The 22,875-nt window shown below is 63.1% G+C and overlaps 1 protein-coding gene across 1 annotated transcript in view; it reads right to left on the reverse strand.

The window, feature by feature from the left end:
* NCOR2 (nuclear receptor corepressor 2) overlaps positions 1–22,875 on the reverse strand; it is a 137,232-nt gene that overhangs the window by 19,819 nt on the left and 94,538 nt on the right. Inside the window, exons 18-23 of the mRNA XM_040987132.1 lie at positions 14,839–14,981; positions 9,904–10,051; positions 8,241–8,291; positions 6,548–7,139; positions 2,030–2,150; positions 1,658–1,823 (exon numbers count right to left, since the gene is read on the reverse strand). Coding sequence (XP_040843066.1) covers positions 1,658–1,823; positions 2,030–2,150; positions 6,548–7,139; positions 8,241–8,291; positions 9,904–10,051; positions 14,839–14,981 — 1,221 coding nt within the window. The remainder of the gene's footprint in view (positions 1–1,657; positions 1,824–2,029; positions 2,151–6,547; positions 7,140–8,240; positions 8,292–9,903; positions 10,052–14,838; positions 14,982–22,875) is intronic.

Genomic DNA, 22,875 nt, shown 5'->3' on the forward strand with positions numbered 1-22,875 from the left:
TCCCACGTGGCCTGCGGGGAGCTGAGTCGCAGCCTGGCTTGCGTGAGAAAGGCACGAGGTGTCCCAGGCCAGGTGCACCATCCCCGTGGGGAGCCAATCCAGGAAGCAGCCTGGCCCCTCGGCGCCAGAGGGCGGAGAGCCAGGCCCAGAGGCTGCTGGCTGGAGGCTCTTCTCTCCCAGGCCAGGGCGTGTAGCCAGGTCCAGCAGGCCCTGGCTGGGCCCAGGTGGTTCCAGCCCAGTTCAGATCCCATACCTGCTGAAGCCACCAAGGTCCCCAGGCTGGTGCCTGAGGCTGCAGCGTCCTGCTTACGTGTGTCACACGTACCCAGCTAGCTAGCCAAGCCTGCCCTTGTCATGAGGTTAAGGACGACACAGCCCCTGCCGCTCCACCATCCCCATGGCCACTGGCCACGCCAGCAGCCGCTGACCCTGCAGGACACAGCGTTCCTGCTCTCGCTCCGACTCTCTCTCCGTAAGTGTCCGGAGGGACATTCTCCCAAGATGTCAGTTGGATTTTGTGCCCCAGGCCCTTAAACACACTTGGCTACGCTCCCACCAGTGGCATCTAAGGCAAAGCTTGCTCTTCTGAGGCTTCCAAGGTCAACACTGAGCAGTCCCACTGTCCCACCCTTGATGTGTCACACTCCCTGAGCCTGTGCCCACCCCTAGGCCTTTGCACACGTGGCTCTCATTGCCAGGTCTGCCCACAGCTGGCTCCTCCTGCCCTCCACTGAGACAGTCTGAGCACCCCTCGCCATGCTGCCTGCCTTGTTTCTGGGTCTCTGGATAAACCACCCAGATCTCCTCCTGCTTTCTTGTCTCTCACACAGAGGGGGAGCCCAGCACGGTGTGTGGCAGCTGTGGCTGCTCAACTTCTGCTTGGGCCCTGCTGGCCTTGGCTCGTCCTGCATCCCGCCTGGGAGGCTGGCCTGTGCTTGGGAGGCCTCCAGGCTTCCTACAGCAGGTGCAGGCGGCTTCAAGGGTGGGTGAGGATAGCTGACTGGGTGGAAGAGGGGCTCCAGGGCCCCCCTCTGGGGCCAGCACTGCTTTCTGTCATGGGTCAGGTTCCTGCATGGCCGAAGGCCAGCTGGCACCCAGGAGATGGAGGCAATGACCACGGTACAGGGATGGCATGGTGTGGGGAGGGCAGTGCACTGGGCTGTGCTGCTCGGGGACTGGCCTTGGGCTGGCCCAGTACAAGTACGCTCCAGAGCAGCCCAGCCCCCTGGCTGCCTATTGCACTGCCATGTCCGGAGCTAATCAGGGCAGGTTTCTCCTTGGACCAAGGCGCCCATAGTTCACACTGTGGGGGCTCAGGCTCCACCTCCTCATCCGCAGTTCAGGAAGGCATGGCAGAGCAGGAGATCCACAAACAAGTGATTCTGTCCTCTGCTCTGACCGCTGACCCTCTGTGGGGACGATGACATATAGCCTGGGCAATGGCCACAGGGTAGGAAGCCACCCCAGTGGTGCCCCAGCCAGCCTGGTCCGGAATGCAGGGGCCACCAGGCTCACACGTGGACAGAAGAGCCCCAACCCTAGTGTCTCTGCACACTGGTGCTTCTGGGAACCCTGAGATCGGGGGAGGACGATAGCTGGGCACCCCCAGCTGCCTCCCACCACCACGCCCCGCGGACATCCCTGCCACAGGACTCACCCTCCTTCTCAGCGGGGGGCACGGGGCTTCTGCTCTTTCCTCTAGGGCTGCTGCCAGGCTGATGGGGGCCGTCACCCTCTGGCTGCAAGTGCTGCGGCGGTGGGGCAGCGGGAGCCGGCTTTGGGGGAGTGGCATCCTCCCGCGGGAGCTCATGAACTTTGGTGACCTGCTGGAAGACACAGCAGGAGTGAGAAGCCAGGAGTCCCAGAGGGGAGAGGAGACCTCACCTACCCACAATTAGACCCCACCCCCATACACACATGCACACACACTCACACCTTGCCCCTGGGGAACAGGTACAGCCAGGCAGCAGAGCACACATGAAGCCACTTGTCACAGTGGGCTTGGTGGGGAACCCCAACTGGCACTCACAATGGGGGGGATGGCGGCTGCCCGCTGTTTCAGCTGCTTCAGGTCTAGCGGCTTCTGCGGTGAGGCACTGGCCCTGGGGTCGCTGGCCGTGCTCAGGAGACTAGGCCTTGGGGACAGCAGCCTGCAGAGAGACCACTGTCAGCCGGTCTCAGCTCCAGATGGGGCGTGGGTCGGGGCTGGGCACGGGTGTGGGACCGGGAGGGGCTGCCCACAGAGGCCCTGAGAGGGGTCAGAGCCAGCGGCCAGGGGCACAACGTCTCCAGAGAAACCCGACTGGGACTCAGAGGGGAGGGCCAGATCCAACTGCAGCCAGGTGCCAGGAAGCCGGGCTCCTGGGTCCCCAGGATGAAGGCCAGCATCGAGCTGTACACGGACAGCTCATTCCTCAGCCCAAGCAGGAAGGCTAAGAGCTGACACTGTTTCCTAGAACCGGGAGTGAGGGAGCCACACTCGATGCTGGAAGCTCTCCCTCCCGCGCCTGGCAAAGCAGCTGAGAGGCCAGCGTGGCGTGCGTACCACCCAGCAAACAGCCTCCAGCTCAGCACTACATCGGGGTGTGGCTCCCTGGGCTCTTCCTGCAGGAAGCCTTCAGGGCTTTCCAGAAGGTCCCACCGTCCAGGCAGGAGCTGGGTCCCCTGCAGCCTGGGAGCCAGTGCAGCCACCCAGGGCCACCTCCTCCTACAGGGCCCATGTGTCAAGACCAGCCCTGGGCCTGGGGCGCACAGAGGGGGCAGAACCCAGCTCCATCCTAGGCCTTCAGCGCTGGTGAGGCCAAGGCCCGCTGGGGGGCAGGCTCCTGCCAGGGCCCATATCTGGCTGAAGGGCATGGCTGAGACCAGTTTTGGAAGGCGGCAGAGGCTGTCTCCACAGCCTGTGTGCTGCCCCAGCTCCCAGGGATGCCAACACACATGGCCTTCCAGAGTGGGGGATGGACTTGGGGCCTGCACTGCCCCTGCTGGCAACAGTCTCCACACACAGTTAGCACAGGGCCCTGGGTGCCAGCCTCCTGCCCACATCCACCACAGGTTCAATTGAGTGGGCACAGCAGGCAGACCAGGCATCACCTGCTGAAGCTGCCCGGGCGGCAGAGGAAGGTCACCTCGACTTCTCCAGCACACCCAGCCACCACCACTTCCTGTCCACACAGGCCCTAGACTTGCCTGAGACCCCCCTACTGCCTCTCCCCTGGACACAGCCCTTCCTGGCACCCCTGGCCTTGGGCCTAGCTCTATTTCCTTGCCACCCTTGGGCCAAGGCACATTGACCTGGGTCCAAACGGGATGGTATCACTGGCCCAGCTGCCCGCCCCCGCCGGCTGGCACCAGCACATTCAGTCTGCAAAGACCACAACAAGCCACGTGGAAGACAGCAGGCCACATCATCCTGACCCAGGGGAAACAAATGCCCATGACCGAACTCTAGACCCCACGCAGATGCCCGTGGACACGGCAAAGGCGGTCCACACTGCCCTGAGCCTGAGCATCGGGAACAGGAAGGAGGGCAGGAGGGCGGGAATGGGGCGACGGACACCTCCCGGACTCGCACATGGGGCTGGGCATGACATGGCAACCGAGGCACATGCCCCCAAGTGCTGAGCAGCACAGCCCAAGTGTCATGGCTTATGGAAGCTGTTGGAAAGGAACAGACCGTGGGGCTGTGAAGAGGAGGCTGCACACTCCCCGCAGGGCCAGCAGCTCAAACACAGGCACAGCAACATTAAACATGGTCATGTCCACGTGCCAGGAGCAAACATAAAACTATGGAGACAGAGTCTGTGCTAATAACACACACAGGGCACCTCGCAGGCTGGCCCCAGTGGCCGCCCAGCAGGCAGGACCTGGGGGCTCTCCTGCCTCGGTTTCCCCATGGCTCCTCATTTAGCCACCACTCTGGAAGGCCCAGCTCTGTTCTCCTGTCCCCTATGGTGGGGCTGCTACACTGCAGCTTGCCCAGCGTCTCCTGCGCCCAGCCGGACCTCTCATGGAGACAGGAGGGGCCCGGAGAGAAAGAGAGCAGGGGCAGCTGCTACTGGCTTGCAGACACACACCCCCCCACCCCTCACCACCACCCCTGATTTCTGCTTTGGAGGATTGACTATGTGGGAGCTTGTGGGCTTGACCTGGCACATGTGGCCCTGCTTCAAGTCCTAGGAGCCAAGTATGCCTCAGTGTCCCCATGTGGAATGGCAGGAAAGCAGACAGCAGCTGCTTGTGGCTGGAACCAGTACTGGAGGTGGGGCTGAGGGCCACCCTCCTGTTATGTGGGCTCCCCTGTCACGCGCTGACACAGGCCAGGAGGCCCTGCTCTGGCTGCCCCACCCCCAGAGCCAGGCTGGGCTGGCAGCATCTGTACAGACTGGCCACACATCTCCGCCCTCTTGGGACCTGACCCCTTTCCACTGGTGTTTCATGTCTTCATCACAGCCACGTTAGGCCAAGCTGGCAGGACCACACCCATCTCACAGATGAAAAAACTGAGGCCCCTGGGAAGGAACTTTCCTAAGGTTGGGCCCTGCCAGGTACCTCGTCTGGGAAATGGAACAGGGCACGGCAGGCGGGCTCAGGGCTCTGCAATCAAAGCAAGGATCTCTGGTCGTCTGCCAAGAAAGCTCCTGGGCTGAAGTGGAGCGGGGGAGGGTAAGGAGCAGGAGGAGGACAACCCTGCTCTAGGACTAACCTCCCAGGCAGGGGCCACTCTGAGCTCGGGCTTGAGCCTGCCCAGGGGCTGCCGGGCAGGAAGGAGGATGACGGGCGGGCAGCCAGGAGCTGGGGTCGCAGGGGCCCTCCTGGGAGGCCTTAGCTGTGGGACTGTGTGCTGATGCATTTTGCTGCATCCTTTGGTGCCTGCTTCTGTGTGTGTGTGTGTGTGTGTGTGGTGGGCAGAGGGGCTGCCTGCCAGAAAGAGGTTACCAGGCTAGCCCAAGACCAGCCTTGCTCGCAGAGGGCAAGGTTGGGGGCTGACCTGGGCACATGGGTGCAACAAAGCCAGCATCTTGACTTCCAGCCCCAAGCTCCTTCCCCAGGGGGCGGGGGATGTCAAACACCAGATAACAGTTAGGATGGGGAGGATGGATGCCAGACCCCACTGGGGGGGAACACATGCCTAAGTGTGGGGCTCTCAGGGGAAAGGATGGGGGATGCTCACAGCACTCTGATGTCATAAGAGCCAGCCCCTCTACTCAATAAGAGTAGGCCACCTGAAGCCAAGACAGTTCAGGAGTTGCTGCGCTGGCAGTAGGGTGGGTCAGCGTACTAGCCCAGCCCCAACCCCTAGGCACAAAGACCCTGGCCTGCCCTTCTGCAGGCCATGAATGCCATCCGGGTCAAGCTAAGCGGCATCAGATGGGCAAGAAGCGCAGACCCTGCCACTGGCCTTAGTTTGTCAAAGTTCATGGCCAGACACCGTGCTCCCCAGTACAGGTGTGCTCCTGTGGATGAAGTCTCCAGGAGTTCAGTGTGTACCACGGCACAGCTGGACTCATCCAAGCGTGTGAGCAAGGTCATTGCACCTGCCTGCCTGACATTACCGGGACCGCACTCTTCAGTCTCAACAGGAGCACGTGCCTGCCTTGAGCAGAAAAGAACCCCTCGGGTGTCCAGGGGTGAGCAGGACAGAGGGCCCTACCCCAGGACTGGCCATACCTTCCATCTTTTGGTCTTCCTGGCCTGGGCCAGGAAGGGTTAAAATCTAGCATTCCCAGAGCTGGGAAAGAAGTGTCCACGGCAGGAGCGGGCATCTAAGAGAGTGGCCTAACCTGAGGCCGAGAGAGCCTGAGCCCCCAGGCCCACATGGCACTGTCACATCTCCGGTCCCACCATCTCATCCCTCATACCTCTCACCCTGACCTGAGCTCCAGCACAGCAGATGAACCACAGCTCAGGGCTCCTGGGCAGGTGCCCACCTGACTGTGAGTGTGTTCCACAGGGCCACGCCAGCCCTGTGTTCACCCTCGACCCCTCTCTCAAGGCTGTGGGCCAGGGCCTTTGCACCTGCTGTTCTTGCCATTCCAAGGACAGACACACTCAGTCCTCACCCTTGGGTACCTGTGGGAGAGGCCTTATTTGGACATGGGGCGTCCTGTCGTTGTGACCAAGTAAGATGAGGTCACCCTGGAGCTGGCCAAGCCCGAATGCAGGGCCTGGTGTCCTTATAAGAAGGAAACTTGGACATGGAGATGAGTGGGGGAGGAAGCCACGTGCCGACGGAGGCAGAGCCAGAGCACACCCTGGCAGCAGAGGCGCGACGTGGCCCGTCCACACCTTGGACCAGGACTGTGGTCCACTGTGAGTGGTGCTTTGCTGCAGAGACCACAGAGGGCCTCCACTCAAGGGAGGAGCAGCCACCCCCGCCGCCCAGCACTCCCCTGAGAACTTCCGGCAACCATGGAACCCCGAAGGGCCTTTTGCACCCAGTCTTCTTCCCTGACTCGACCATGAGCTTCCCAGGACAGGCAGCGGCGGCCTGTATACAGTTGGCGCCCAGCACCCATGCACACAGGGAGGACATGCTGACACTGACCTGCTCTTGTCTCCGCCCTCAGGCTCGTCCACCTCATCGGCGCTGCATGTGGCACTGGAGTCGCTGTCCTGCGGGGCACCCGAGCCCTTGGTCGCAGCCATCTTGCTGCCCCCACCTTCCTTCTTCTCAGCCTTGAGCACCCCTTCTGGGGTGGCCTCCGAGCTTGCCTCCGGCCCCTTGCCCTGGTCCGACCCCTCCTCCTGGGCCTCCTCCTTGCACTCGCTCTTGACCTCTTCCTCTGGAGGTGACCCCGGCTCCTCTGTCTTCTCAGCACGCACCAGCTCCTGGGCCACGGGCACCTTCTGCTCCTCGCCTTCCTCCACTGGGGGTGCGGCTGTGGCCTCTTCCTCCTTCTCCTCCTTGGGGACCACCGGAGGAGGTGCTGCGGGTGACGAGGGTGCTGGAGGGGGCGTGGGGGAGCTGGCGGCCTTGGGAGCCGGACTGGACTCGGCAGGAGCTGGGGTATCCTCTGGCAGTGGGGTGGAGACCCCAGGTGCAGGTGGGGGCTGGGGCCCGTTCTGCCCCGTGTCCTTGGCGGCCTCGGCGCGAGGCGAGGGAACGCTCTCGGTGTCAGAGCTGTTGTTGACAGCGGCTGTGCAGGGGACGTGGACAGTGTGAGAGAGCCTAGGGGCATGGCCCTCCCAGCAGCCCCAAGGACCCTCCACCCCACCACTCTAAAGAGCCTGCCCAGCTGCCTCCTCCATACTGACCGAGGTGCCATATCTGGTCAATTCCTCCAACCCACAGAGCGGCTAAAGGCAGCTGCAAGAGAAGGCCTCCTTGCGCCCTACTAAGTTCTCTCACTCACTCTGTCCTTCCTCGGCTGCATGCCCATGGGAGGCCTGGTCAGCTTTTGGATGACAGGGAGTGACACCCCTCAATGCTATTTCTCAACTCTGTGGGTAAGCCAGGGGAGCATCAGGGCTCCTGATGGCAACCTGTCACCACGCTGCTTCACAGTGGTCACCCAACAGGACAAGGTGCAACAGGACCTTTGCCTGGGAGGCAGCCAGGGGGACAGGACCCCACGAACCCCATCTCGGCTTTACCATGGCAGTTGCACAGCCGTCAAACACTGGTGCTGTGTGCACCTCTGGCCCTGGCTCTTGTGCCCTAACACCGCTCTGGCCACCTCTTGGGTCTCATTTTCTGGGCTTGCTCCTGCCAGTTAAGCCAGGTAAGAGCTCAGGGGCTGCAGCCTGGGACATTCTATGGGGAGCCACCCAGCCCCGTGCTCAGGTACGCCCAGCAGGGCAGCAGGTGGCGGCTTGGGCCACTGCCACCCATGCAGGAGACCGAGATGGAGCTCCTGGCTCCTGGCTTTAGCCCCAGCCCTGGCTGTTGGAGGGAAGTTAGGGAGTGAACCAGCAGATAGGAGTTCTCTTTCTCGCCTCTGCCCCCACTCCCTCGCCCCCTGAGCTTTTTAGCTCTGTTTTACAAATAGAGACGCAGACAAACACAAGCTCCTCACAAAGTTGCTATGTAAGCACTGGGAAGCCTGAGCAGCAGGGTCGGGCACACAGACGGGCAGGAAGCAACGGGGACGGGAGGGGGGGCAGCCGCTGCTGGCTGCAGTGCAGACGGTGGCGCCCACAGGTGGAGGCACATTCTAGAAGCACCCCCCACACAACGCTAGGCACCCTACCCAGCCCGGCCCTCCCTCTGGCCTCCACTCAGCTGGTCGGGGTCATACCTGGGCCACTGCATTCCCCTCTGGGCACCTCACTCCCGGAGGCGTGTAAGGCTGGAAGGAAGTTAGACAAGAGTTAAGAGCCAGGTGGCAGTGAGCAGTGGAGTTGGCAGGGCAGCTGTGGCCAGCAGGGGTGGGTCCTGGCAGGCAGCAGCTCTCCCCAGCCTGGCCGCATGGCTTGCTGGCAGCCACCTACTCACAGGTCACACAGGGAGAGGGACGAGCCTCAGTCACTTTGGGCTCCTAGGTCCTGGGAGAGGTGGGGGAGGCTGAAGGCAGGGGCTGCTGAGCCCTAACAAGCCCCCAGCCCGTGCACAGCATTCGCCGGCTGGGCCTACCTGCTGTCCTCAGGACCTGTGTGCATGGAGTGTGCTGAGCGCCTGGCTGCCCTTCACACAGGCTGATGCAGACACTGCTCAGCTACCTCCACACTTGGGACAATCTCTGTTGTCAGCTGAAGAAACTGAGGCACAAGGAAGCTTGCCATGCTGGGGGCAGAAATGCTGATGACCACACCAATGTCTTCCCTTTACACTGTCGGACAAGCTTCCGTGGCAAGGGGTAAGCCTGCGGAGCCTCAGTTTACCATGAGACAGGCACTTAGCCACTCTCACACTCAGGCTGCAGTATGCCACAGAAGTACCGGGCGTCTAAACAACACAGCCCTGGCCCCAGCCCCGGGGTGCCGTGAGGCAGGGAGGCCCCAACCCAGCACTCGGGGGTAAGCCCTAGGCCACACTGATCGGCTGTGCCCAGCAGGTGTTCAAGAGACACAGCTGGAACCAGGAGGTCAGCAGGCAGCTCCCTCCTCGTCACAGCTGTTCCAGAGCTGCCTGCCCCGGGGCCGGTCCTGGCCTCAGGGAAGCTGTGACCATGACAGATGCTGCCCAAACTGAAGTACCTGGCCTACCCGCGCTCCTCTGCTCCTGACCTGGCCAGCCCCACGGAGGAGTTTGTGGTACTGGGGGAAAGAGTGGGGGAAGCTGGTTTGTTCTTCTGGAAGATTCCAAGGAACCCCAACCAGCCCCCGCCTGCCCTGTGAAACGCTGCCTGGATTGGCAGAGGTCAGGAGTGTGGGTTGTATGTGTGAGGGTCGGGCAGAGTGAGCCCCAAAGTGCTCATCTGGTGGAAGGTGCAGCCCCTTGGCACCAGCAGGCTTCTTACACACGCTCAGAGAGCCCTCTGCGCTCGCTGGGAGGCCCCGGCAGGTCACCTGAGCTCCGTGAGCGACACAGTGTGGCTCGTGTACCCTGCCCTTGCACGTGGTTGTGCCACATCTGAAGGTAGTTAGGGGATCTCCAGGTGAGCCCAGCAGAGGAGCGGGCAGCCCTGGCCTTCCTGCATGTGCTGGCCAGATGGCTGGCTGAAACGGGCTGAACTCTGCCCAGATAAGCATTGCCAAGGGGGTGCGGGCTGAATTCACCTACAGGTGTGGCTGTGGGGAGCAGCCTGGGTGCGGAGGAGGCCTGTGGGCAGCTGAGGTCATGGCACGACCCCCCTTCGAGGACTCCCTCACCTGTGGTGGGGACTGAGGGTACTGGGCATCACTGCCTACTTCCCCACTGCTGAATCTCCACAATGACACGGTGATACGGCCTGCTTTGAGGATGCGAGCCCCTCCCAAGGCCTGCCCAGTGACTAGGGGCCCCTGCCTGGCCGCCCTTACCTTCCGCCTCCTCCACCATCTCCTCCTCGTTGCCGCTGGCGCCCGACCCCTCCATCTCCTCGTCCTCCACGGCTGGTGGGAAGGCGGCCTCCTCGCTGGCTACAGCCGGGGCTTTTTTCTTCTTCCTCCGAGCGTTTCTCTCCTTCTCCTGCAAGTTGTGGTGAGCGAAGGTCAGGGCCTGGCCCTGAGAACCCCTAGGCCCTGCCACGCTGTCAGGGTCAGTCACCCCAGCTGCACGCCCTAGCATCCCTACACTCATCACTACCAGGTGTCACCCCTCGGTACCACCACGGGCATTGCCTGGCCTCCTGGGGTTGCTCCCGGGCAGAGCTGTGACCACACTCTGGGGATGCTGTGTCAGCTCCATCCACTGGTTAGGGGGAATGAATGAGAGCATAGACCCTTTCCAGGCAGGCCCCATCTGCGTCTGAGCCCCAGGGACAGGCTGCCACCACACCCTTACAGAACAGCCCAGGGCCCGGGACTGCCCCAGGCCCTGCCCTCGAAGGCTGGCTGTCATCTGGGACACAGCCTCTAGAGGAGGGCAGGGTCCCACAGGGCAGGGCAGCAGACACGATGGGAAGGACATTTGCGGGGAAGTGATGTCAGAGCCAGAACTGGCCAGCGTGGCGAAACCTTCCAGTGCCCTCTGCAGCCACACCACCTCCTGTTCTTGTGCCTGCCTGGGTCAGACACCTCACTGTCCTCAAGTGTAAGCTCCATGTACCACCAAGTGAGGTCTGAGTGTGCAGGTGTCTGGAGACCCTAGCCTAGAGTTGTTAGGGGCTAAGGAGCTGATGGAGCTTGTTAAGCTGAGCAGTAACAGGAACTGGGCTTGCAGCTACAGCAGCACAGGGCTAGACTTTTAACCCTGCAGAACACCTGGACTAAAGAGTTGGATTCAGCTGTATGGACTAAGCAGAATTAGGCTCAGCTGTACGCAAGTGCTCGGCTAAAGACTTCGCGGGAAAGGTATAGAAGGCGAGGTGGAGGAGTAATAAAGAGACGTGAGAGCTGTGAGAGCCGTCTGCCATCACTGGCGGAGCATAGAGCGAGAGGGGTGGCAGTCTCAGCTCTCAGGGGGTACCAATGTGCACATGGAGCTCCCGAGGTGCCAGTGGCTCCTGGGGAAGTCCCTGCCACAGGCCAACAGAGTCATGGCCAGCTCACCTCCATCCAGGAGCCGAGTGATGTACGTGGACGCGTACGATGGAGGTGGGCTCTTGGCAGATGTGCCACATCGGGTCAGGCTGAGCTCCCTGGCACTAACGTTCCTAAGGGAACGTGGGTCCAGATATGGAGAGAGGATGATGGGGCCAGAGAGGGAAGTGTCGGCCAGGGGGCTCAGCAACGGCCAGTGACCACAAGGACCCGGATCAGAGCCTGCATCAGAACAGGCCTTGCCTAGCTTGGGGCCCAGTGTCAGGGCAGACCCCATATTGCCTCGAGGCTCCACCAGGGCAGGCTCTGCACAGCCTTGGGCCCCATGCCAGGGCAAGTGCAGCACAGCTTGGGGCCCCATGCCAGGGAAGGTTCCACGCCAGGGCAGCCCCACACCAGAATAGGCACTACACAGCTTTGGGCTCCACACCAGGGCAGGCCCTGTGCCAGCACAGCTCCACACCAGCCTCAGACCTCAGGGCAGGATTCAATCCCATAACTGCGAGATGGGATCCTCCACTCAGCCACGCTGCTCCCATGTCCTTCCCCCATCCAAATGGGCACAGCTGCTCTTGGGTACTGAGGCCCAGGGGCCAGCAGGCACCCAGCACACTGGGTCCCAGGATTGTGGGGGACTGATGGGGCCTCCACGTGCCACTCTCCAGCCCCACCCGGCGACAGGTCACTTCCCGTCTTGCTGCTGCCTGAGCAAACAGTGGTCTGCAGGGTGCAGTCGCCAGGGACAGCAGGAGAAAGCGGAAGGCCCGAGCCCGCCCACTCGTCACACTTTCCGTCCAGGCACTTGGCCCCAGCCCCGCCCCGAGCCTGCAGCCGCTGCAGCCTATGGAGGCACGAGCAGGCTGTGGCGTGTGGCTTCTGTGGCTGCGGCCGAGGGATCCCCTCTTCCCCAGTCTGTTTTTAGCAACAAGCATACTTGGGTGACTGCTGCCCGGCAGGTGGGAGACGGGGTGGCACAGCAGAGGGCTGGACTCCGGGCATTAATTCACTCTGCACACCTGTTCTGCACATCCAGGCACCCAGTGCTCCTTCACAATGGCAGGGCCTTGGGTGGCGTGCATCTGGACCCACTGACAGCACCGCCCACCTTATTGCAGATGCCCCGGCCACAGGCCCTTTGCACTGCCCTGGCCCAGACATCCACAGGGTCCTCACTTCTGAGATGTCTCCCTCCCTGTTGCAGTCCTTCCAACTCTATCAGTGTCCACGGGTGCCCCCTCTGTGCATCTGCATGTCTGAACTTGCCTGAGGGCTAGGGCCCCTGCCTGCTGGCTCCCAGCTCACTTCTCACAGCGCAGCACACCCTGACAATGGGCCTGCCGACAAGGACGGCAGCTCCAGGAGGCAGCCACACACCTCCGGGGAGAGGCGCACACACGGATGCAGGTCAGGTGAGACGCTGCCTGCATGGCCTGGGACAGGAGACGACAGAGGCCAGGGACGGCCGCTAGGCCCCAGGGACCTGGACCCACTGAGCAGAGGGAAGGGTAACCTTCGGCCACAGAGTGGGAGGCAGAACCTCAGGCAGGACCCAGTGCCAAGCGTTACATAACCGGGGCGCACTCCGCTTCCTGCTGATGTCGCCGGCGGCCACGCTTGGCCAGGCCTGGTGCGAGGTGGGAGGGGACCCCTGCCGGCCCTCCGCTTCCCGCAGTCCTTCCTGAGCCGGCCTAGGGGAACGTGTCTTCCTGTGCCCCAGACAGGCTGGGCCAGGGGCCAGAGGCCGGGGAGGCTGATGGGAGGGGCAGGAGTTGTGAGGGCACAGAGTTCAGGCCCAGACTGAGTGTGGGCCACGTGCTCTGGCATTAGGAGGCTGCTCCTGGCGGGATGAGTGGCCCCAGCCCGGAGGGACCACAGCGGCCAGGTCCCCACAGCTGCGCGCTGTGCCTTCTGTCCTCAGAGCCCAGGTGGCCTGCGCCCACTTGTGACTGCCCTGGCCTCTGGGTCTCCCTCCTGCTGGATGCTCAACACCAGAGAGGGAGGCCACCTTGCTGTCGGCCCCGCCTCATTGTCTCCGCAACCAGGGAGAAGCTCAGCGTTGCAGCACCTTCCAGCGGTGCCTGTGCTCCAATGGAGGGACGCCTGGCCTGGCAGGAAAGCCCCAGCCGTCCCTTGGCCGCGAGGTACCTGCTGTCACTTGCAGTAGGTGCTCAATGACAGAAATGCCACCCCCGGGGTCCCGCTCTGAAGTACTGAAGTACCTCAGAAGGAGGCAACGACAGAATGGACAGTCGCTCGCCACCGTCCTGGCTAACACCAGGGCAGCCCTCCACTCTGATCCTCCTCACTGCGGCCTCTGGGGCGGGCACACCTGCTGCTCTCACTCAGAGAGGTCAAGACACCTGCCCACGGCCATGCAGGCGGGGAGCCGGTCTGCTCCCACAACCTGCCCAAGCTGCTCCCACTCCTGCCAATCGGAGCTGGCATGGGAAGGGGCAGACGCTTGAAAATACAGCCAGGGTCATGCCACAGCCACCTCCCTGGCCTTCCCAGAGTGGCTCCCTACTGCACAGGCGAGTAAACAGGATCGGGGTAGGGGGTTGTGGGGAGAAGCCATGGCCAAGGTCCCACAGGAGCTGGGACTAGCTCATCTCTTAGCAACAGCCTGGTTGTACTGTCCACTTTGCTGGGTACTTCAGGTTCTTAACTCATGCAGTAGAATGTGGGACCTGGGAGGCCAGGCTGGGAGGCCAGCAGGGGAGAGGCCAGCAGGGAGGGGGTAGGATCTAGGTTGCAGCTGGGATGGTGGGGGAGATGGGGGAGTGAGAAGAGCAGGAGGGGGGAGCCCTGGAGGAAGCGGGGAGGGGCAAAGAGGGCAAGGGGAGGCAAGGAGTAGGAAGACAGCAGAGCAACAAAATGCTTTGTGATTTGGTCTCCTGTCCTGGGTGGTCCCGAGCACACCTGACTCCCAGAGACCCTGGCCCAAGACACATGTGCCTCTTCCACCAGCTTCCTCCTACCCCGGGGTCCTCTCTGCCCTAAGGGTATCCAGCAGGTGTTCAACCCTGGTGCACCACACCCTCCAAGGGGACCCTGTTGGCACCTACAGTTCAGGAGCATGCCCTCAAGTTCTGCCTGGGTGTGAAGAGTGTGCAAGGGGGTGTGAGGCCCTCTCTGACCCCACTCTGGGCCTCAGCAGGCCCAAGGGGCTGGTTCTTGCTCAGGCACAAGCAGCCCAGAGGAGACAGTGGAGGCACAGGGCTCTTGGAGGGTAGGGCTGTGTGGTCCTCTCCCATATCCACAGGGCAACATGGGTGCCGCATTTACACATTTGTGGGTTCAAACCTGATTAAAACTTGGCTGAACCTCAGGTCTTTCAGCTCTTAAAGGGTGACCGACTGTGTGGGAAGGTAAAAGGATGGACGGAGGAGGGAGGAGGAAAAGGCAGCTCTGCCTCCCGGCGGCCCCTAACTCCCCACCACAGCTGCGGAGGAAGCCCACACCTTCTGGGCCTCCCCCGCCCCGGGGTGGGGGGCAAGGGCTGAGCCACCAGCTCCCCCAGACCTGAGCTCCCCTCCCGGCTGCGGCCCAGGGAGGTCAGGCAGGGTGGGGGCCCTCACGGGGTGCATCTCCCTTCTCATTCCAGGGCGCTGACGGCTGTGGATTCCTGGCTGACTCAGTGCCTGACCTACCAGGCTCCTTCCCCGCCCCCGGCGCACACCAGGGGGGGCAGCAGGGAGGGGGCCACCCCTGGCCCTCCCGCCCCCCACCCCCCCACCCGGGGAGAGCCCGTTCGTGCGGGGGAGGGGAGCTCACCATCTTCAGCTTGTGTTGCTGCAGTATCTCATCCAGGTTCTGCCTCTTCTTGTAGTTAAAGTAGAAGTTCTTACACTGCGACACGGTCTTGGAGCCCACCATGCGGGCGATGGCTGACCAGTTCCGGCCATGTTCCAGGAGACCTGCAGGATGCGGGAACAGGTGAGGTGGGCAGCGGGGCTGGGAGTGGAGGCAGATCCCCCTTCCCCCATCTCCCCAAAACTGCACCCCACAGCCTGTGGATGCAGACACAAAGGATGGGTCTGGGAGGGAAGGCCCCCAGGGACATGGAGGACACTGGGGGCTGAGGCCCAGGATCCAGCTGGCCGGGGGAGCCGGCCCCTGCTGACCCAGCCCTGACACTCGCTCACAGCTGCAGCCGAGGCCTCTGGAGACCTCTGGGCTGTTTTCCGGCCACACCGGGCCAGGGAAAGGAAGGAACGCTGCAGGCCAGGGCCGGGAGGGCGGAGCTGGAGTGAGCCGGGGCGGGAGCTGGAGCCTGGGGGTCCAAAGCTTGCTGCAGCCCACGTGGGACTTGTAGCCCAAGTGGCCTAGATCAGGGGCAGGAGTGCTTCCGTATCACAGCCCCTGCCCCCCACAGACTTCCAGGAACCCCAAGTACACGGAGGCCAGGCCAGGGCCCCTGGTGCCCACAGGCTGAGGACAGAGTGCACCCCCAGCCCCTGCCCATGTCATGTATCCAGGATCAGAGAAGCCCAATCTCAAGATAAATGGGGGTCCACCTCCTCCAGGCCAAGTCTCGCCCACCTGCCCAGCCAGCTCCCTGTCTACATCTCCACACCACCTCCTTGCCCCTCCTGGCACCGGTGTGACCTCATGTGGCCCAGGCTGCTTTCAGGGCCGCGGCAGCAGTCCAAGTGGGCCTTTCCTGCCATCCATCCCCCCATCCATTCATCCCAGCACACCAGCGGCTGGCTGGCTACACACGGGCCTCAGCCAGCATGGAAGAACAGCAGCACAGATGTCCACAAACTGTCCCCTCAAGTGGCTAGGTGACAGGCAGAGGCCCACTGGCTTTTCAGAGAATGGGGTCTGTTCTATTTGCTGTGTGGGTCCCTTGCCCAGGTTACAGGAACTGGAGGCCAGGAGAGAGGATACGGGGTTGGGGGGTTACACCAACTGCTCCCTGCTCTGGGGACCGGCCAGCTGCCTGTCCTGCTGGCCTCTAGGCCCCAGCATGGGGGTGGAGCTGGCCTGACAGGACACCTGCTTGCCTGCAGTGGCCACAAGTCACGTGGCTCCACAGTCGGTTTCTCAGGGTTCCTCAAGGACAGGCCAGGGGCTGCGGTAGGGGGTGGGGTGGGGGGGATCAAGTGTAACTCGGCCCCCTGACCTTTTCGACCGCCTGCGCGAGCAGCAGCTGCTGCCACTCGCAGAACCTGCAGACGGCCATGTGCGTTTATTTATATTTCCCCCGCTGGGGCCAACGCAGTCCAGGCAAACACGTCGGGCCAGCGGATCACAGGCCCGGAACCAGGGGCGGGAGGGGCGGGTCCCCCATCTGGGCCTGCTGGGGGGTTGGGCGGGGCCTGCAGGGCCTGGCGGCTGGAGAGGCTGACATTTCAAACTCAGTCCATAAACACCAAACACGGCGGGGCTGGGGGCTGGGGCCCTCACTGACTGGGCTCATGGACGCGGCAGGGAGGAGTGGGGGACGAGCGCGGTGCAGGGGTCGCCGGCCCGTTCTGGAAACGCAGGGTATGAGGCCAGGCTGGGTAGAGCTGGCCCTCTCGCCTCCTGCTATGGTGGGTGTCCCATTACCCAGACAGGGGCCTCCCCGGTCACAGGAGCAGCACTTGCCAGAGACCCTGGTGCCACAACCCACACTCGGCCCTGCCCTCTGCTTCTAGAAGTCTGGGCTAGAACCACAGGGAAGGGGCCGTGGGGAGAAGAACAGGGTCTGTGGAATCTTCCCCCCAACCCCCCAAAAGGAGCCCTGATTTCCTGCTGGCCACGTCGCGCCCCCCCACCCCCACCCCTCCCCGGGGCCGCTCACTCACATCCTCTCATCCGCGTCTCCCCCTCGGCCAAGTTTTCCGGAAACATCCGGCTGGGAGGATGCTCCCCGGAGCGGAGCTGGGAGAAGGGGGCTGGAGGCTGGGCGGCCGCAGCTCTGCTGGGGCTCCGGCGGCTCTGCTCACATCCTCTGTCCAACGCGAGGGAGGGAGTGAGAGCGCGGGCGGGCGGGAGGGCGGGCCGCGCTGGCTCCGGAGGGCGGGAGGCAGCTCGGTGCGCTGCCCGCGGTGGCCCAGGGCTCCTCCACCACCTCAGGCACGGCCCCCCAGCGGCAGCTGACGGCCGCCGAGTTGTCAGTCTTGTGCCCGGGGCATTCCTGTGCCAGACGTCATCTGCACACGCGGCGTCCGGTGGGCGCTCGGCGCAGGACCCCAAGCCGAAGCCCCCAGAGCCCTGAGCCCCAGCAGAATCCAGACACCCAAAGCCGTCGGGGCAGAGCTGTCCCCGGGCAGCAGGGCTGTTTCCCGGGCTCTGCTCTTGGCGCTGCCTGACCCAGCGAGACGCGACGCGTCAGGACTGAATGTGACCTCCAGACGGGGCTCGCAGGAGCGGCGGGCGGGGGAGCGTGGCAGAGGCCCAGGTTCAAGAAGGGCGGGCCAACTTGGCACCAGCGTCTCTCCCTCTCCCTCCATCCGCGGCGTCAGCAGCGGTAAGAACAGATGAGGCTTCCAGAAAAACAGAGCTTCTCCACCCCCGGCAGACGGGAGCAAACAGCTTCTTCCGCTGTCACCCCCTCCCGGCGCCGCTTCCACCTGCGGTCGGCCCCCCACCCGGCCGCTCTCTGGGGGGGCTGTGGGTGGGCAGGGCTGGTGTGGCCTTCCAGGCAGGAAGCCTCTGATTGGAGGGGCCTCTCCGAGGGCCAAGAGGACCTCCCTCCAGGGAGGGGAGCCTGTGCTCCCTGCTGCTGGAGAAGGGGCCCTGTCTGAGCCACCTGGCCACCTCCCCACACACCTGCCGGCCATCCCAGGACAGCTACATCCAGGTCATGGCTGATTTCCTGACTCTCCGGGCGCCCACATCCTTTTCTCCTTCACCCTGTCCCGCCCATGGAGGCAGAAGAACGCAGGTGTCTCGTGCACACCCTGGTCCATCTGCGGCCCCAGACCCATCGAAGCCCCAATTTGGTTCTCGGCAGGGCAGTCCCGAAGGAACTGCAGGGATGCCAACCTCGTTGGGCCACTTTGCGTCAACCTTCCCGCAACACACCCAGTGCCCCCTGGCACTCACCAGCCCGTGAGTGTGCCCCAGGGCAGCTGAGCCTGCTGCCCCCGCTGTCCCTGTGCCCCTGCTGTCCCTGTGCCTGTCAGCTTTCGCATAGCTCTGCCATCTTTCTTCCTTGGAGATGCTTTCCTGACTCCCTCCGCCCCCACACGGACCACCCTTGCAAGCTCTCAACCACCATGCTGGGCATGCAGGGCTCACGTCTGGCAGAGACAGCTCCCGGCACCCCCAGCAGTGAGTCTGGCACTCGTTGGCATTCCTCATCATCTCTGTCACCTCTAGAGCTCCTGGGAAACTCCCAAGGGATGGGGGACAGGGTGTACAGCCCTGTAGGGTGCCGAGGATCTCACAAGAACAGGCTGGGAGTGCTCCGCTCCACACCAGGGGTGCAACATCCCCCAACGCACCCAGCCCAAGGCAGCACGTTCTGCCAACATACCCTGCGGTCTGGGCTTGACCCCACTTCTGATTTCTGTGGAAGCAGTTTCATTCTGAAGACCCAGGGAACAGGGACTAGGAAGTGAAATCCACAAGACGGAAGTCCAGCTGGGAGGCCTGAGTCACCGGTGAGTGAGTGCAGAGCAGGCGCAAACCAGGCCAATGGCCCAGCACCTGCAGGGCAGGGGCCGGGGAGGGGCTGGCGGTGGCCCCAGGGGCTCGGGTGCCCAGCCTGGACTGAACTGCCCTGACCACCAAGGGAGACAACTTCCTGTGAGCTGCCCAGAGCCCATGACATGTTAAGAGAAGCGACATGGTCCCAGGCTCCAGGCCTCCATCTCCAGGGCAATGCGGAGGTCTCACTCCTGGACCAATCCCCACCCAGGGCCTGCATGCTTTGCACACACCACAGCCAACCTTCTTCCCCTGTATGGGTCCTCCCATGTTCTGGGAATGCCACAGTGGGAAATCAATCCCTACCCTAGACAGTGAACAAGAGGGGCGCCTGTCACCCCCAGACTCCCCCAAACTGCCAAGGAGAGGGGGAACCCACAGCTACCCTAGGCCTGAGTCTACCACTTCCTCCTCCCAGGAACCCCAAGTCTGGGGCTGGGGGCTCCACGGGGCTGCAGCTGTTGCTGCTGTGTGGGGCCTTGGGGCCTGCCAGCCCTGTTGTGGCGTCAGGCATCAGCAGGCACCTTCATGCCAGAGCCCTCACACCCTTTCCAGCAACTGCACCTGCAACTGACAGGCATGTCGCGACACAACACTGAGCCGCTCCAGCCCACGAGGCCATCCATGTGCACGGAAGGGAACCAGAGGAAATGCCATGGCAGCTCTCCACGTCAAGTTTTCCCTAAGCAGCAGAGACGAGCACAAAAGCCCCGTTTGGGATCCACAAAGCGGTCAGGGTCCACACTGTGCTGGCTTCCACGCCTGCATGGCCAAAATCGTGCGCGTGTGTGAGCAGCAGCCACATGACAAGAGGAGCCACTGCCGATCGCCACCCGGCTGTCTCTGGGTCAGGACAGACATGAACACTGCGTTGTGACTCCCTTGGGAGTGAGGGGGCCGGGACATCCCCCGTGAGCTGGTAGGGAAAGGGCGTCATGGACCCTAACGGACCATCTCCAACACTGGCTCCAGCTGTGGCTGCTCCTGCGCCACCTGGGCTAGCCCTGGGGGGCTGCACTTGGTCCTTCCGGCTCCCCTCAACACTGTCCCACCTGTATTCCACTACCCACGTTGAGTGGGGTCCCGCCGCCACTTGTGCCTCACCCCTATGCTGACTGCTACCCCACACTGTCTGGTCACCAGTTGGGGCCACCTGTCTCCTGCCATCCAGACCAAGCATGCAGGATGCTCCTCTTCTGTGGACCCCACAATGTGCCACAGGATGAGGCTGTGGCGATGGCCACACACTGGGGGTTCCCAGCTCCCTCCTCCAAGTCTTGGACCTCCCTCACCACCAAGTGACCAGGAGCCTCCCAACATACTACACGGTTGTTGCTTGGCCACTACAGTAGGGATTGGGACGGGAGGAGCTGCCAGCTAAGCCCTGAGCCTTCTGCCCACACCAGGCCAGGGTGACCCTCCCCAGGGGGAGGCAGCCCTTCACCCGGGCTCAGGACCAGCAAGCAATCTGTGTAACATGAGGCTGGAGGGGAGGTGGTGATCCTCGCCGTCCAGCTCCACTCCAGGCTGGCAAGGCGCCCAGGAGTTCCTCTACCCCAGCCTCTCACCTCCTCCTCTGAGCTTCTCACTTGACCTCACTGCCACAGGCCTTGGCATGGGCCATGCCCACTTCTGGCCTCCATGGTGAGCAGTAGCTGGCCCCCATTCCTCCTTGACAGCTAGAGAGCCCAGCTTCCCTCCCAGTGCTGCCCTTCCTGGTTCACTAACCATCTGGAGGCCTTGGTTTTCTCATCTGAGTAAGGGACCCAGGAGTGGCCACCTACTACAGGGCCCCTCCTGTGGGCACCCTTCCCAGTGCCCTCACTCGCCTGCCCATAAGAGGCAGAGCAGGGATGTGAACCCAGGACATAAGGCTCTGCGGCCTGTGGGGCCTGCCAGAGCTCCCCCATGTCCGCCCGTGTCACCCTGTGGTGTCTCTAGGAGGCAGCACCCAGCTGCACAGCCAAGGAGACACTGATGAAGCAGGGCTGGCCAAGCCAGGACAGGGCCTTCAGACAGCGCTAGCCGCGCACCTCGTGTCTGAGAACCCACTCCGCAGGTGGAACTAAGATGGGGCCACATGGAACTGGGGAGGGTTCCAACCTGAGGCAGCGTGGACAGATGCACAGGGAGAAGCTGCGTGAAGTTGGATGCACACAGCAGAGGGGGCTGGGCAGGACCCCACAGGGCCTCAGTGAGGGCGCACCTGTCAGCCCCAGCTCATTGAACCACAGGAGCATTTGTTGTCTGCAGTCACCTTGCTGTGGTGGCCACAGGAAGCGCACAGTGGGTGCTGTGCTGCCTCCTACTGTGCATCTGGAGACACCGGCATGTGCAGGCTGGCTGACTGGCCTCCAGGGTCTCTGGGGAAGAGGCTGCCGACGAGGTTCTCTCTGGGATGGGCACCAGGGGCCAAGGCCCTTAGCACAGCCGGCTGCCCGAGCCAAAGATGGTCCAGACTCCCGCCGCAGCAGCCCAGTAGGGGTTGGGTAAAGGGGAGGGGCCTGAACACCGGCTGCTCACTGGGGGTTCTTTCCCTACCTCCAGGACCCCCCTGGGGCTGGACAGGAAGCTTTGGAACATTCCCTGCCTTCTCCCCCACCGGCTGTAGAGAAGGAGTTGCTGGGGGCTGCAGCACCTGCCTTCCCGCCCGCGCCCTCCCTCCCTCCCGCAGCCAGCCACCCTGTGTGTAATTGGCCAGATTGCTGTAATTCACGGCAGACGAGCGCAAATGTCAACGAGCAGAGCCTCGGCAGCGCAGCCCCCGGGGCCTCCGCCGCAGGCTCTGTGGGCCAGACCCGTGATGAGCTCACACACGTCCTCACCGAGGACCAACCTTGAGACGGTGGGGTGCGTGCCCGTCTCCGCAGTGACTCAACGCAGTCCCTTCCTTCCACGGGGAGGGAGGGAGGGAGGGAAGGCAGTTACCAGTTACCAGCAGCAGTTCACATGGAGTGCCCGGTGGCCAGAGCCCTGGACCATCAATCAGCCAGCCAGGGTTTGGCGAAGGCGGGTCACAGGAGGTTCGCAGCAGTCCCAGACACGCCAGCCAAGGCAGAACCAGCTCCCACACCCACCAGCACGGACAGGGACGCACAACGCCTGTGTGTGCAGGCATCGTTCAGCAGGAAGAGCCACGTGGGGAAGTGCACCAGACGACAGCGACCAATCGGGAGGCATCCAGGCACCCGCCACGCTCGGGGGACCGCCAGAGCAGCCAGCTCACTGGGGCTGCTGGAGCAGCAAGGGGTGCTGCCTGGGGCAGTGGAAAGTTCTGGAACTTGCCAGAGGTGGGAACTGCACCTCCTACAGATGACGCTGCTCACTTCTAAAGGGTTAGGCCGTAAGTTCCGTGTGCCTCAGCAGCACCCAACAAATCAGAGGAAAACCTGACACAACTCCAGGAAAGTCTTAGTTCACAAAGAAAGGGCAGAGCACACGGGAAACAGGTGGCATGACCAACCACACTGCGCCTGCTCCACTCAGCCACATGGAGGCAGGGACCCCCTCCTGTCCCACAGACCCTCAGGCTGAGGGCTCTGGGGAAGCGGCAGGGTGCGAGGGGAACAGACATATAGAGCAGTGACCGGCAGGACCCTCAGCCGCCGGCAAGGCACGGTGGGGGCAGGGCAGCAGTGTCCTGGACCCCTGCCCTGTGCACCTGGGCCTTTGTTAGTCCCCTCTGGGAGCTATGGCTTACGGTTTCTGCACAAGGACGCCACATGTTGGAGATGCGGCCTCCAGCACAGCCACAAGGGCCTCCAATGCCAGCGCCAGGTGCTTGGGACAGACACAGGACCCACCTCCCAAGGCTCAGGTCTGGGGATGCGGAGGCATGGGCCCAGGCGCAGCACTATCAGGAGCCTTGCAATGGGCACAGCGAGTGGCAAGCCAGTGCGCCCAGCAGCTCCAAGTGGGTCAGCCTGGCCTTAGGACCCGCAACGTCGACCTGACAAACCAAGGCCCAGTCCCGGGTCACCGAGGCACAGGCATCTCCCACTGCAAACGTGTGTGCACTTTCCACGACAACATCCTGCTTGCCCTGCCCCTGCCCTGGGTCTCAGGGACAGGACTTCTGCTGCTGACACCCACACATGCCCGACAGCCCCCTCCTGCAGCGCATGTAACCCCTACAACCAAGCCAGCAACCCCAACGCCTCCACCACT

This window comes from Ochotona curzoniae, unplaced genomic scaffold (genome assembly GCF_017591425.1).
Source record: "Ochotona curzoniae isolate NIBS_2020 unplaced genomic scaffold, NIBS_Ocur_1.0 contig_46, whole genome shotgun sequence".
Classification (NCBI taxonomy): Eukaryota; Metazoa; Chordata; class Mammalia; order Lagomorpha; family Ochotonidae; genus Ochotona; species Ochotona curzoniae.